General features: G+C 43.3%; 1 protein-coding gene across 2 annotated transcripts in view; it reads left to right on the top strand.

Moving 5' to 3' along the window:
- Positions 1-8,466, top strand: part of MRPS5 (mitochondrial ribosomal protein S5) — a 182,121-nt gene extending 173,655 nt beyond the window's left edge. For both annotated transcript variants that reach the window (XM_075596375.1, XM_075596377.1), the window contains exons 10-11: positions 5,604-5,740; positions 7,757-8,466. In XM_075596375.1, the coding sequence (XP_075452490.1) occupies positions 5,604-5,740; positions 7,757-7,981 (362 nt within the window). In that variant the 3' untranslated portion in view covers positions 7,982-8,466. The remainder of the gene's footprint in view (positions 1-5,603; positions 5,741-7,756) is intronic.
- The last annotated feature ends 7,855 nt before the right edge of the window (positions 8,467-16,321 follow it).

The following is a 16,321-nucleotide window of genomic DNA, read 5'->3' as shown; positions in this document are numbered from 1 at the left end:
AGTGTGAATTAAAGTATGTTAACTCTTAGTACCATTTAGTTCATCACAAATAATCTTGTAGATGGTTCAACTTCTATTCTGTACAGCAGACACTGGTACCATGTTTATTTGTCATCTCATGATTAAAAAAAAAAGGGCTGGGTAATAGGAGTCTAAGCTGCAATAAACTTGAATAAATGATTGTTTTTCCACTTCATCAGAAGTAACCGTGTTTAATGCACGTCGTCTTAATTTGTCTCACAGAGCCTAAAACAAAAACTAAAGGTTGTTCTCTGTATTGTCTTTTTTACCTTTTGTGCACTCTGTCTAGGCAACAGACTGCCCAGTAATACATTCACAATTAAAATGCATTAAGATGTTTGGAAATTAAAATAGCATCAAAGTATAATTCTTGGAATGAGTAAAGATTTTAGGCATGACCTTTGCAGACATTGTTTGATCCAGATAAACAACCATGCAAGGATCCATTTGGATTTCATTACTTTTTTTACTTCTCCATTATGGGGAAGTAAAATGCAAAATGTATTCTTACAAATACAGCTCAACCCCGTTATAGCGCGGTCCTCGGGGGCCACCCGATCTGACCGCGCTAGAACCGGGGTCGCGCTAATTTTTAAAAAAATGGCTGCCGCCCGATCGGGAGGGAGGGAGTAAGGCGGGAAGGAAGGAAGAGGTGGCCGGAAGCCCTACACGTCCCCCAGCAGCGGCCCTCCGAGTCCAGCTGCAACCTGCTCCTTACCTCCCACCACCGGCATCCATCCCCCTCCACCGGCATCCACTTCCTCAACCCCCCGAGGCCCCCACAGCTACCGGCCCTCCGCGGCATAATCAGTTTTGGGCCTAGCCCACGCGGCCGTCCGAGTCCCAGCCTGCTCCTCACTCACCCCCCCCTACCGGCATCCACAACACCCCCCTCCCTCCTCCTCCCGACACCCCTCCTCCCGACACCCTTCCTCCCGACATCCTCCCGACACCCTCCTCCTGACACCACCCCCCCTCCTCCTGATGCCAGCTCCGCTCCGATCTCAGCAGCTGACACCAAAGGTAGGGAGGGGGAGTGGGAGGTGTGAGTGTGCTGTGCAGTGTAGTGTGCTGTGAGTGCTGTGAGTGTGTGCTGTGAGAGTGCTGTGAGCAGTGTGCAGTGAGTGCTGGTAGTGTGTGCAGTGTGCAGTGAGAGTGTGTGCAGTGTGTGCTGGGAGTGTGTGCAGTATGCAGTGAGAGTGTGTGAAGTGTGCAGTGAGACTGTGCAGTCAGAGTGTGTGCTGGGAGTGTGCAGTGAGTGTGTGCAGTGTGCAGTGAGAGTGTGTGCAATAAGTGCTGGGAGTGTGCAGTGAGAGTGTGTGCAGTGAGAGTATGTGCAGTGTGCAGTGAGAGTGTGTGCAGTGAGAGTGTGTGCAGTGAGTGCTGGGAGTCTGTGCAGTGAGAGTGTGTGCAGTGTGCAGTGTGCAGTGAGAGTGTATGCAGTGAGAGTGTGTGCAGTGTGCAGTGAGAGTGTGTGCAGTGAGCCACGTGAAAACCGCGTTATGTAGGGGCGCGCTATAACGCGGTTAGGCTGTATAAGAAATTCAAAACTAGGCTTAGCAGCCATCATGTTTTTGCCATCATTTTTGGAAAGTGATTTGAGCTGGGCTGATTCGCAGTCTTTAAGTTGCATCTATCATTCACTCACTGCAATAAACAAGACATTAGTCTCCAGTGTTACAGTACTTTAGATGCTGTCTTATCAGCTAATACAGTTAACAATATAAAATAAAATTTAAAAAAAGGCTGATTAGGGAAGCCTTATGGTGAATGTTTGTTTTTTTTAGCAGGGAAAGTATACATCAGCCATGTTATAGTAGAAGAAATGCAAGCTATGTGTTTCTGTTGTTGTTTTGGGGGTTTCTGGGAGGAGGTTCAGCACTTTAACTTAATACTGCAGCAGTTCAACTATTATAATGGGAAAAAAATGGTATTTTATGTAATTGTTCATACATAACTTCAGTACCTCACTGCATCAGGTCATATTTTTTAAGTGCAGTAAAAGGATATTCCTAAGGGATATTATAAAGTGAAGTAGGTCTATCAGAGGCCCAATTGACGTGGCAAATGATCATTCAAAAGCCCAGTGTGCCTGTTGCGGCTTAGTTGCTGGGTGCTCCAATTCTGCAAAAGCGCCAAACAGGATGCAATCTTGAGCTTGTGTTTTTGCATGAATGTAATGTACAGTGGTTCAAATGTAACTAAATCATGAGAGAGTGGGTTATATGCAGGTAGACCGCCACTTTGTAACCTTAGTAGCCTATGTCCTGCAATGCCTTGCCTTCACAGCCTCATGTCATGTAATAAAAAGCCGGTGGAGCCTATTGGAGCTGAAAATGTTAATACTGCAGATGAATTGCGTTGCCTTGTAAAGCAATCCTGTTCCAAGTAAATGGGGGAAATTCTATTACAGCAGGGCATGCTTTACTGCACTAATATTCTTCCTTTTCTTTTAAACTATAATTGAAAAAACAAACTATAAGCACCAGAAGCCATTTTTGTTTTACAATGTGAGGAATATATTGATTCCCCTACTGCAGGGATAAGGGGAACACGTTTTAGATATATTTTCATCTGAATGATCTGTAAAAGGCTATTCATCACAGTTTAATTTAGTAGATGGTTGAAATATTTAATTTCAGTAGCTGGACTCGTGTTTCCTTTCTTTTTAAATTGTTCGTGTAGTTTTTTTTTGTGTGTGTGTGTGTGTGTGTGTGTGTGTGTGCGCGCTGTTGGGAACTTGGTGTTCTTACAAATTGAACAATAATTTAGTGCCTACGTTACTCAGACATAAAATCGGTACAATTGTTTGGACTGCCACATTGAAAAACAGTGGGATGGATGCACTCATTCACTAGCTGCTGACCAGCCTCGCAGGTCACTGTTACCCTGCCATGGTATCCAATATTATAAAAGGAAGGGAAGGGTGCTTGTGATTTTCTTCTGTACAACTTGTAATCACATTAAATATCATGGATTTCATTGACTTCAGTGAACTGAACAATGGCATTGCAAAGCCTGATATTCCAAGCTTAGGTTAATGGCAAAGAGGAATGAGAACTTGTTTCTTTCATTTTAGTAGTCCTGGAAAATCAGAGCAATTATAAATACTAAAAAGCAGATTGCGTATAAGTAAAGCATATGATAGTCTTTTGATAAGCAAACTGTTTTAACTAAGTTCTGGAAGAATTATTATGACCAATATTTAGCATGTCATATGTTTTTCAGGGCCTGCACTCTCTCACATTGTTTTTATTTATATGTTTTTATTTATGTCAGTAGCCCGTTTGAATTGTTTAGTGTGTCTCATTATGTATAGCAGACTAGAGTACATTTTCAGCGCTATATTTGAATAAAGACAAAATGGCAAACACATGTTCAGGGCTTTCCAAGGTCAATAATTCTATTAGGGGAACTTTGTTTTGTTTCTTGCTTTTTTTCTTGTGGCTGCTTATTCCACTTGTTGCTTATCAGGTGTATTTTAAGCATTTGTGGTTGTATTTCTGTCCTCTCTTGTGTACTTTTTTTTTTATTATTAAAGTTCCTACATTTGTAACTAAATACATAGTTTAGCTATGCCCACCAAAAAACTCCGGTAGGTAAACACATCTACATTAAAAAAACAAAACATTTAGGGGCCTATGCAGAGAGCAGCGAATTTTAAAAATGGCGAATTTAGTAAAAAGTACCTTTTTTGGAGAGTTTTATTCTCCATATGCAGAAAAGTGCGAATTCTGCTATGTTTAACATGGATGCGTGTGGCGAGTTTAAATTGGCGAGATGCGCGCTTCAGAAACGTTTAAAAACAAATTCGCGCCTTTTTTTTCCCATTGCAATGGCCGCGAGCGGCAGCTTCTTGCCAATTTTTTCTGGCGAGGCAAAAAGGAGACAATCGCGCCATTTTATTGGCGCGAACAGCCGCTAGATGCCGTTCGCGGCTCTCTGCATTAGGATATTTTTAAAACTGGCGAGATTGAGGTTCTCGCCAGCCGCGAGGCGAGTTTTACAAATAGAAAAGAAAAATTGGCGCGTTTTTCGGAACTCGCCATTTTCTGCTGTTTTCTGCGCGATTTTCTCCAAAAAATGGCGAATTTCGAAAATTCGCTGCTCTCTGCATAGGCCCCTATGTGTTTTCCTGAAATATGTGGTGTTACATCACATTGGTGGATGTAATTAGTGTTGCCAGGTGGCTTCTCAAAAAATACTGGACACAACAGTGAAAAATGCGGCGCGCTCAAAGTCGGTGGGGAGGTATGTTATTTATACATTTTCACACAGTTACGTAATTGTTTCCAAATTTCACTCCACGTATGTACCAATTTACACTATTTCATATTCTAGTTTGGAAAAAATTCAGGGTGGGGTTTAGGGATTGAGCGCCCTCCCAGCATTTTTTACGAAATAGAATAGTGCAAATTGGTGCATACGTGGAGTGAAATTTAGGACAAAATGACATAACGGTCAGATAATTTATAAATAACATACCTGCAGTCATACATGGCGAGCTATACTGATCTTAATGCTCCTAGCCCACTACTTCCAATATTGTTGCAACCCTCATCCTCCCACTCACCCCCCCCCCCTCATCCTCTCACCGCCCTCATCCTCCTCTCAAACAACCACCCCGTCCTACCTCAACACCTCCTCCCCTTTCCTCACCATCACCACTTCCTCCTCCTTCCTCACCTTCACCACAATCCTCCTTCCTCACCACCTCCCCGCCCCCTCCTTCCTAACCACCTCCTCATCCTCCTTCCTCATCCTCTCCCCCTCCTGGTATCTTACCTGTGAATGTCCTCCTGGCAGACAGGAACACAGTGGAGCACTTCTCTCCTCTCCCACATGCAAAGCTGGAAGGAAACAACATTTTCCAGCATGCAAATGGGGGAACTGTGCATGCCCTTAATGACTTTGAGCCCTCCCATTGGTTAGTCTTCTCCTTGGCTTGACGGCGCCCATTGCCCTGGTTACCATACACTGCAGCCTGCTTCTGAATCAGAGGCAAGAGCCCCTGCACCCGGTCACCCTTCACACTCGCACTGTCTGCACGTCAAGAGAGGGAAAATACCGGACACATACATGTCCGGTATTACCTCTCATTTTTTACCAGACAGATCGGCAAAATACTGGTCTGTCCGGTTCAAACCGGACACCTGGCAACCCTAGATGTAATCTATCCCAAAAATACTTTAAATTGACCACTTAATTAGAAAATTAAATATATTGGGATATTTATTATTATGAGGTAGTCTGGAAAAACACTAGATACTTTTCAGGCTTCTTGTCATTCTACCAAAATAAAAATGATACCTAAATGTATAAGGTAACTTCTGATACCTCCACTTCTGAGTGTCTCACATATAAAGAAGAGTCCTATTACAGTATATGTGGCTAGTGTACAGTAACATCTAAATATTTATGCTGGCTGAACAATTATACCTCTCAGGCTTCACAATGTGCAGATGATGTACCTTTGTGTTATTATTTAGATTTATTTTTAGTTGTGTATTGATTTATTTATTTTTATTTTTAGAAAAGAATTATATCTGCAGTGACACTTAACTTAAATGTGTCTTTTCTAGGTTATGGTCTCCACTGCCACAGGGCTATTATCACCATCTGCAAATTAATGGGAATCAAAGACATGTATGCAAAGGTTTCTGGATCCGTCAATCTTCTTAACCTCACAAGGGCACTCTTCCTTGGACTAGCAAAGCAGGTACGGAAGTTTGTTTTAATATAGCAAATGTTGTTTTATTAATTATTGTGGTAATTCTTTGCTTATTGGACACAACGAGAGAGACTCGTCTATAATGGATACTCTCTTGATAAAAACATTCTTTTAAACTCTTGTATTGATAGATTTCATTTGAATAGATCTCTTGGCTCTGAACATTCTGTGCTAGCACACCTGAAACAGTGACATTTCAAGACCATCAAAAACAAACCCCCCCAACGTCACTGTGTAAATAATTGGACACTTACACAATTTTCATAATTTTGGCTCTGTACGCCACCACAATGGATTTGAAATGAAAAACCGAGATGCAATAGAAGTGCAGACTTTCAGCTTTAATTCAAGTGGTTGAACAAAAATATCATATGAAATGTTTAGAATTTGCAACCATTTTCATACACCGTCCCCTTATTTCAGGGGCTCAAATGTAATTGGACAAATTAATACAATCATAAATAAAATGTTCATTTTTAATACTTTGTCGAGAATCCTTTCAGACAATGACTGCTTGAAGTCTAGAACACATGGACATCACCAAACGCTGGGTTTCCTCCTTTGTGATGCTTTGCCAGGCCTTTACTGCAGCTGTCTTCAGTTGTTGTTTGTTCGTGGGTCTATCTGCCTTAAGTTTTGTCTTCAGCAAGTGAAATGCTTGCTTGATCGGGTTGAGATCAGGTGATTGACTCGGCCATTGCAGAATATTCCACTTCTTTGCCTTAAAAAAACTCCTTGGTTGCTTTCACAGTATATTTTGGGTCATTGTCCATCTGTAAAGTGAAGCGCAGTCTAATCAACTTCGCTGAATTTGGCTGAATCTGAGCAGACAATATATCCCTATTCACTTCAGAATTCATCGGGCTGCTTCTGTCTTCTCTCACATCGTCAATAAACACTAGTGATCCAGTGCCATTGTAAGCCATGCATACCCATGCCATCACACTGCTTCCACCGTGTTTTACAGATGATGTGGTATGCTTCGGATCATGAGCCGTTCCAAGCCTTCTCCATACTTGTTTCTTCCCATCATTCTGGTACAGGTTGATCTTAGTTTCATCTGTCCAAAGAATGCTGTTCCAGAACTGGGCTGGATTTTTTAGATATTGTTTGGCAAAGTCTAATCTGGCCTTTCTATTTTTGAGGCTTATGAATGGTTTGCACCTTGTGGTGAACCCTCTGTATTTGCTCTCGTGAAGTCTTCTCTTTATGGTAGACTTGGATAATGATATGCCTACCTCCTGGAGAGTGTTCTTCACTCGGCTGGATGTTGTGAAGGGCTTTTTCTTTACCATGGAAAGGATCCTACAATCATCCACCACTGTTGTCTTCCGTGGACGTCCAGGCCTTTTTGTGTTGCAGAGCTCACCAGTGCATTTTTTTTTCTCAGAATGTACCAAACTGTTGATTTGGACACTCCTAATGTTCCTGCTATCGCTCTGATGGATTTTCTTCTTTTTTTTGCAGCCTAAGGATGCCCTGTTTCACTTGCATTGAGAGCTCCTTTGACCGCATGTTGTGAGTTCACAGCAACAGCTTCCAAATGAGAATGCCCCACCTGGAATTAACTCCAGATCTTTTACCTGCTTAATTGTTGATGAAATAACGATGGAATAGCCCACACCTGTCCATGAAACAGCTTTTGAGTCAATTGTCCAATTACTTTTGGTCCCTTGAAAAAGAGGGGGCTACATATTAAAGAGATGTAATTCCTAAACCCTTCCTCCAAATTGGATGTGAATACCCTCAAATTAAAGCTGATAGACTTCACTTTAAGCCCATATTCATTATTTAACTGTAACTTATTTTGGCACACAGCCGAAATAATAACATTTGTATCAGTGTCCAATTATTTCCGGACTTAACTGTACTTCTGGTACAGTACTTGTGACTTCATTATGCTATGCTATATGCTTTTTTAAAGAAAGTGTTAAAAATGTGTGATGCATTGATGTGACATGAAGATAGTTACTTTTAACACCAACCTGTTTTTTCTTGAAACAGGAGACCCACCAAGAGCTGGCAGATAAGAAAAGCCTTCACGTAGTAGAATTTAGAGAGGAGTGCGGCCCCCTGCCTCGGATTGTTGCTTCACCTAAGGGAGCAGTCCGCATAGATCCAGAACCTGAAGGAGAAGTTCCAGATACCAAACTGGACTGGGACGAAATAAAATCGGCTCAGGGGATGAAACGTTCCATCTGGGCAAATGTCAAAAGGACAGTTTGGTGATCAGCAAGAGTAAAAATGGCAGTAGTCAAGAAAAAAACTAAACAAACTGTAAATGTCTTTGGGGTCCTAAAAAAATGAAAATATTCAGAATATTGAAATATTGCTGCCATATTTTCTGCTGGAGCAGGTTTGACTCGAATTCAAGTTAGGATATTATTATATGATGATAATGTACTTCTCGTGCTCCAGTACTGGCAAAAAGCTTCAACACCCCTGCAAATGCTTATATACGTACTGTGGGACTTAACATTCTTTCAGGTCTCTACTAAGATAAAGATTTATGTTTACAATGCGTGAACAGACCTATTTGAGAATCCCTAGAGAGTGTCCAGTAGTTGGGAAAGGATTTGAAGTTTTTCTAATCTGTATAGCTTCAGCAAATTGGACTTTGAAGAAGACCTTTACAATATCAGTTTTGTAAAGATTTAGCTGCCCCAGATAAATGTAGCCATCATGTGGAAGAAATAAAGAATTCTTCAAATAGATTTGGTTGTTTTAATACTTTATCTTCTAGATTTTGACGTGAATCACAGACATTGTAATTTAAGGTGATAGATATATCAAGAATTTCTTGACAAAGGCACACTGGTCTGGTTTAAAGCAGCCAAGTATATATATATTGTATATACTAGCTGATACAGTAATACCTGGTGTTGCCCGGGATGTAAATCCGTAATAAGTAGTATTAGTTATAAAAAGGGGAACAATAGGTTGACTATTTGGTGGAAAGGTTATATAATAATGTTGAAAAGAAAAATGGAAGAAAATGTAATACGATGTTGTTTAAAAATGGTTTATTGTAAACACACCACAGTACAATGTATATTTTGGTGACATAAGTGATGTAAAAATGTGAGGTGTGTGTCCTGCTACGGTGTGAGGCGGCGGGTGGGTGTTCAGTACGGGTGGTGGGTGGTTAGTGAGTGCTGGCTTTGGGTGGGGCTCCTGCTAGGGTGTGAGCGGGTGTGAGGCGGCGGGTGTCTGGTGAGTGCGTGCGGCGGCTGGTCAGTGATGTCAGTGCGTAGGGGTGTGAGTGCGGCGGGTGGGTGTGAGGCGGGAGGCGCTGGGTGGGTGGTGAGTGGGTGCGGCAGCTGGTCAGTGATGTTGGGGCGGGAGGCGGTGGGTGTGTGTCGAGTGTGGCAGGTGTCTGAGTGCGGGCGGCGGCTGTGGGGCGCAGGGGTGTGAGGCGGCGGCAGTGCGGGCGGGAGGGGACGGGGCGGCGGGAGTGCGGGCGGCGAGTGGGTGAAAGGCAGAGGCGAGTGGTGGTGGGTGGGTGAAAGGCAGGGGCGGGAGGGCACGTGTGTGAAAGGCGAGGGCTGGTGGGTGAAAGGCATTGGGTGAAAAGCAGGGATGGGCGGGTGGTGGGTGAAAGGCAGGGGCGGGAGGGCACGTGGGTGAAAGGCGAGGGCGGGTGGGTGAAAGGCATTGGGTGAAAAGCAGGGGCGGGAGGGCACCTGGGTGAAAGGCGAGGGCGGGTGGGTGAAAGGCATTGGGTAAAAAGCAGGGGCGGGCGGGTGGTGGGTGAATGGCGGGCGGGTGGTGGGTGAAAGGGCGTGCGGGTGAAAAGCAGGTGCAGGCAGGTGAAAGGCAGAGTCGGGTGGGTGAAAGGCAGGGGAGGGCGGGCGTCGGGTGGGTGAAAGGCAGAGGTGGGAGGGCGGGCTTTGGGTGGGTGAAAGGCAGGGCGGCGGGTGGATGAAAGGCTGGGGCGGGAAGGCAGGGGAGGGCGGGCAGCGGGTGGGTGAAAGGCTGGGGCGGGAAGGCAGGTGCAGGGGGGGAAGGCAGGGGTTGGGGGAGGGAAGGCAGTGGTTGGGGGATGGAAGGAGTGGGGGGGAAGGGGTGGGTGGGAAAGGCAGGGGCGGAAGGGGGGTGTCACTGTGTGTATCAGTGTGTCTGTCACTGTGTGTCACTGTGTGTGTGTGTCACTGTGCTGTCACAGTGTGTCACTCTGTGTGTGTGTGTGTTTGGGGGGGGTCAAAAACGGAGCTGGGGGGTCAAAAATGGAGCTGGGGAAAGGGGCAAAAACAGAGCTGGGGGGGGTCAAAAACGGAGCTGGGAGGGGTAAAAAACAGAGCTGGGGGGGATCAAAAATGGAGCTGGGGGGGTCAAAAACAGCTAGGGGAGAGGGACAAAAACGGAGCTGGGGGGGGGCAAAAATGGAGCTGGGGAGGGGCAAATACGGACCTGGGGGGAGTCAAAAACAGAGCTGGGGCGGACAGCCGTTGAGGAGGGCCTGAGGGGTGATAGTGGGAGCGGGGCAAGTCCGGAGCGGGTGGAGTGTTGTACTTTTGGTGTCGTTGTCAGCGTCTCCAGGGGTGTGTGTGTTTGTTACGGATGTAATCCGCAGGGTAGGCTCACAAATCTCAGGGCTCACACAGTATGAGGAAGCTTCTGAGGTGTGAGGAGTCCACACGGGTGAGAGTGTGGTGTGTGAGTGAAACAGTGGCTTAGAGTAGACTGGCCAATGAGAGCTTGGGGGGCAGGCCATCGGGGGGGGGGGGAAACACCGGCCAATGAAAGCCGTGGAAGGGCGGGCGGACCGTCGGACCAATCAAATGGTCTCCAGACACTCACAACCAAGATTTTCAAAAAAATATATATATAAATATATATATATATATATATATATATAGCATAATTACCAGTCCAAAAACCGGTAAAAGAGACAGCATACAGCAAAGAGTAATCCAAAAGGTAATTGTATTCAAAAACAAACAGTTACACGAAAGCCAATGTTTCGGTCCCACAGGGAGACCTTCCTCAGGGCCGTGCAAACACCAAGTGTGAGTGACCCACATATATACCCCCACCCAGAGTACACCAGAAACAAAATACACCAATCACCATCACCCAATCAGTATCAAGATGCACCTCACCTGTCTGTCCCATAACCCTAACCAATACCTGGACAGGAGTCATTCCATCCAGGCCTGCAACCGGAGGGAATTCAATTCTGCAATCAGAACGGCCCGTTCTGACGTCATAACCTGACAACTAATGCCGGTGTCCACAGCGCATAACCCATTGCACATGCGATACATTTTTGTGCAGGATAACCTCAATGAGTAGCATCAGAAATTCTACAGGGGGACCTTGTTGTACACCAAACTCTTCAAATTTCATACGCACAGCTTCTAGACCTTCAATATGGGGGATGTTAGTGTACAAACTGGACACATCCAAAGTGACAAATATGAGGTCTGTTATATCAACAGAAAGGTCACTAAGCTGCTTGATAAAATCCGTTGTGTCTGATGTATGAACCCATCTTGGCTACCAGAGGCGGCATGTAGAAATCCACAAATTGTGAGATAGGGTGGCATAATGACCCCCCGAGCCGAGATGATTGGTCTACCCGTGGGCGCAACACTACTCTTGTGTATCTTTGGGAGAGTATGTGTATAGATATATATATTTATACACACACACATACATACATACACACAAAATGAAAAGATGTTCAGGGTACTCTAAGAGTAGGACAAATAATTTATCTTTAATATTTAGGAGCAGGGTGCTAGCAGTGTAGCCAGGATCACCAACCAGCGACAATGATAGATAGACAGGAAAAAATATCCGCAGCACTCTCTGGTAAGTTTCCAGTGTAAAAAAGGTTTATTGCATCAATCTATTAATCAATCAGGTACAGGAAAAAATGGAGCAATGTTTCGGACCTCCCGGTCCTTTGTCAAGCCCCTACAACAGTGTGCCTCACACTGGGTTTAAATATAGTGTATTAAACATTGTAATTAGATGCCAAAAACACAGCTGACTCTCCTATAGTGGCTCCAGAGGGACAAAAAACAACCCCCTTTGTATTTAAACACAATTTTACGTCCTCCCAGTAGGGTCTGTGTGCAGTGAATAAACTTATCAACTTGCAAAATGCTATAATGCTATTGTCCTAGCAGATAGAGGACAGAACCTCATAGTGCCCTCCTCAATCTTACCTCAGACGCATGTACATATATCCCTGCACAATGTGGGCTGTTTCAGGCTAATTCGTCACCCTGGAAACCAAACCCAGCCAAATGGTAAACACTCCTGCCTCCCGCAACCCTCATCACTCCTCCAACCTCAAAGCAACTGACCAGGGGGGAGGAAGGGGGAAACACAGAAGGAAATAGAGGAAGGGAGAGGAAAAAACAGTAGTACAATAAAAATACTGAGCTCAGGGAAGGTAAATCCATGAGCAGAACATTTCTGTTCTGCAGTCCCTGTGAAGTCCCATGGTCAAAGCCACCAATACGCGCATCACCTAGAGAGTAACAAGAGGGAAACATCTCAAAGACAGCCCTCAGTCCCTGATAAAGATAAGTAACTTCTTTTTAGAAAAAACTCTAGGGGAAAGTCAGTATTCTCAAACACAGATACACACAACAGGCAACATAATTGCGTCCCCTACTGGACCTTGATGGAACATACTAAAATCCCAACAATAGAAAAAGAAAGAGACAATCTACCTAATAGCAAAATAAAAACTATGCACTGGAGTTCATCAATCCTATGCATCCCCTTGTTACCCAACAGCACTCCCTCTAGCCTATACACAAACTCTGTTCATCTTTCTTCCATAGGCTAGCACTGTGTACTCATTCTAAATCCCCTATTGTAAGCATACTTTCTATGGGGCCGAGGCACAGATACTAGAGAAAGGCAAACAGAATAAAACTGAAAGAATACACGGTAGGTACCCAGCATTATATACTAAAGTCTAAGTCATCCTGTCGGGGGACTTGAAAACTACACCTCTTAAGTATAGAAGTTTGCCACCCCACTAATTCACCACCGTGTATGGCAGATAGCACAGGGATCCATGGTAGTCCCACTCCCACCATCTGCACATTCTGGGATGTCATGGGTAACCTGCCGCAGCAGAACATGGTACCAGATCGGTAGATACAAATGGCCCCGAATCCAGACAGGGTGGCTCTAAAAGAGAAGAGAGATTATACCCAATCCTCCGAATGTAGGGAGCCAACAGAGCCAGGTGTGAGTCAAGAAGCGACCTACAGCACTTATCACTCACTCTGGATGTCGTTCTTAAATCCCTGGTCCGAGTTGATCCTTGGCCTAGTAGAGACCTACAAGAAACAGGAAGGCCCCTACGATAAGGGACACCCAGATAAGGGCAGATTTGGGATCTGCAAAAACCTCTGGGTCACACTTTAAAGTGGTGCCTATTAAAAGTACCTTTCCTTGTCTCACATGTGCCCACATACGTCTGCTGTATTACACCTACAGGATTCTCCAGAGCCGGTTCCGGTAACCTGACATCTTGTATCTTTATGCTTGATTATGTCTTGCTACATGTGAGTGGGCGTTTGTCATAATTTTTAATACATTTCTATTTTTTATTCTTTTAAACACTATGGATTGTGCGCTTTTCATCTCTGATATATATATATATCAATCAATGTATGTGTGTATACCCCCTGTGTGTGCATACATATAGTGCAGTATGTATAGACATGGCCTTTAGCACTCATGGGAAGAGAGTTCTCTCATATCAGTAGTGACTCATAAAACTTTGGTCTCGGTTTAGGCCATCGCTTAGTGTCCCAAACAGTTGCATACATTTGTATTCATGCAACCGTCTCTCTTTCTATGTTCTAAGATTACCTTTTAGTATGGCCACTTTCAGATCGTTCATCTTGTGGCCAGAGTCAGAGAAATGTTCGCCGATAGGACTGTCTCTTGTTCCGTGTGTGATGCCGATTCATTCTCTTATTTAGCCCCTGTCCCATCTCTCTATTTAATAGCAGCCCCCTGGGCATTTCAGCAGCCCCCTGCACATGATGAGGTACACGACATTGCTGGAAGAACAGTTGAACCTTCCTCTGATTTTGTACTCCAGATTTCTGTGTGGTATTTGTATTGTGCCCGCTGTGTGGAGCATTGCGCAGGTTTTGCATCTTGCGTCCTGGCATGGTCTTGTCCCGCATTCAGTTGTACTGTTGAATACTTTACTCCTCACCATCATTTTCTTGAGATTATGAGGTTGTCTGTATGATAATAAGGGTGTTTCAAGGAATACCTGTTGCAGTCTAGCATCTTCCTGGAGAATGGGTTGTAGTTCCCTGGCGATCTTGCGTAGGGCTTCTAGGTGTGGTTTATATGTGACCCCTAAAGGTACCCTGTCGCTTGTCTCTTTCTGGTATCTGGTATCTTACATATTTTGATGTAGAGGTTTTGGTACCGTGTTAGCCGAGCTTTAATAATCAGAAATGAATAGACGATACAGTTCTGGGGCTAACGAAATGCTTTTATTTATGTGAGCTTTCGAGATACTTCTTTCGGCGATGGTACATTGAATAAAGCTAGCAAGGTTTGACTTAAAAACAGAGATTTTTTTTTTTAATGTTATCTGTGACTGAAGGGTACATAAGGAATAAAACAGAAAGATATATAGTGCAACTCTGTAAGCACAGAACTTCTCAAAACCGAATGGCTGGGATGACAGATACAGTGAAAAAGTGTGAGAAATCACACAAAAAAACACAAAAAAACAATAATAATAACCCAATCTCAAGGGTAGAGCAGGAAGGATACCAATAGGTATCAAAGGCAAATGAAGGCACAACACACAATCAAATAAAGAAAAAGAAAAAAATTAAAAATGACCAGTAAAAATGGAGATAGCAACAAAAAGCAATGAGACCGTAAAGGTAAGATCAACAAGATGTATTCATAATGAACAGCATACAAATGGTGTAGGCAGGGGAAACTCACAGGACAGCCCCATACACATGCATTTTCAGCATAAGGTGCGGCGCAGAGTTGCCCGGGAGTGGAGAGGAGAGAGTACCGTGATGTAGACAGCTCTCACGGAGGGTCCGTTGTGCTGACGTCTCCTCCAGTGGTTGCATCACAGAACTTCCGGGTTCTCCTCCTCTCGCGATAGCTGCGCCCCACGTGACGGCTCGACAAGACCCAGATACAACTGCAGAAACAGCAGCAAGTACCAAAGACTCAACGTGCGTCTGATTCCGCGTTTCGCAAATGGCTTCGTCAGGAGTCAATAGTACTTTGCACTTGGCTGCCAAATCTTTATTGTATAGCTCATCCAATCGCCACAGCTAATGAAATACATGTCAAAATGATGTCCTCTCATAGAGCACGATATACACCAGTAACAGTATAACCCCTATATTTGCCATATTGGTTAGCTATCATGATGTAATCTTGCTAAGCACAACTTTAATCACACACACAATTTTAATCACAAGAAAATATAGAAAATATATAAATAAATAACCCATCAGGAAGATTCCTATGGATAACAAAGAAAACATAGTATTAGAATACATCAAAAAACATCAAAAGACAAATCAACTTAGTTGGGTTTGTGCAAAAAGCAAAAATGACAGAGAGGGGAAACAAAAGAAGCAAGACTCATCTCAAAGAAATGGTTTTCAGAATAGTATATACAAAATCTCACAGCATTCTTCAGAATTTGTAAAAAATAAATATTTATTTTAAACTCTTAAAAGACATTTATTTATTAAAAAATTGACTTTTATTATTAAAAACCCTTTTATTATTAAACAGAGTATCTATTTATATAAAAAATGTATGTGAATTTTTTTTCTTTTTATAAAAATGCAGTAATGTCTATGTCTATATTGAGACCGTGGGGTTTGAGTGTTTTTAATTTATAAATCCAGAAACTTTCTCTCTGAATAAGTCTTTTTTTCTCTGTCTCCCCCTCTCCAATGTTTCTCCACACATTCAATCCTGCTGGATTAGCATTATGCATCGTTAAAAAATGTTTAAGGACTATGGGTAAGTAGTTTCCTCGTAATGTTGCCTATGTGTTCGAGAATGTGAACTCTTAATGGTCTAATCGTCTTCCCTACATATTGGAGGCCACAAGGGCACTCCAATAGGTATACCACAAAGTTTGTCCTACAGTTCGCAAACTGTCTCATTGGGAACACTTCACCCGTTGTTTTTTATTTACACTCTTATTTATCCAAGGACGTTAAAGAATAGGCCTTACATGAGGCCTTACATTTAAAGAACCGCTTTGGCTTATTCCGCCACGTTTCTCTCTGTTTTGTTTTAAAAGCACTTGGTGCTAATTTTCTCTTCAGGTTGGATGCTTTTTTAAAAATTATTTGGGGTCTCTCTTCCAAAATCTCCCCCAGAACTGCATCTTCTTTTAAAATATACCAATGTTTATTAATAATATTTTTGATGTCTCTTGCCTTCCTATTAAAATTTGTTCTAAAAGCTGTTTGGAAATTTCTTTGATTCCCTAACTTAATTTTGGGCTGGAGGAGGGTATCACGATTAATTTCATTTGTTCTCAATCGAGCTGATGTCACTATTGATACATCG

The sequence above is a fragment of the Ascaphus truei genome, chromosome 4, assembly GCF_040206685.1.
Source record: "Ascaphus truei isolate aAscTru1 chromosome 4, aAscTru1.hap1, whole genome shotgun sequence".
Lineage (NCBI taxonomy): Eukaryota > Metazoa > Chordata > Amphibia > Anura > Ascaphidae > Ascaphus > Ascaphus truei.
Note: the sequence above shows the minus strand (reverse complement) of the source record. Positions and strands in the feature narration are given on the sequence as shown.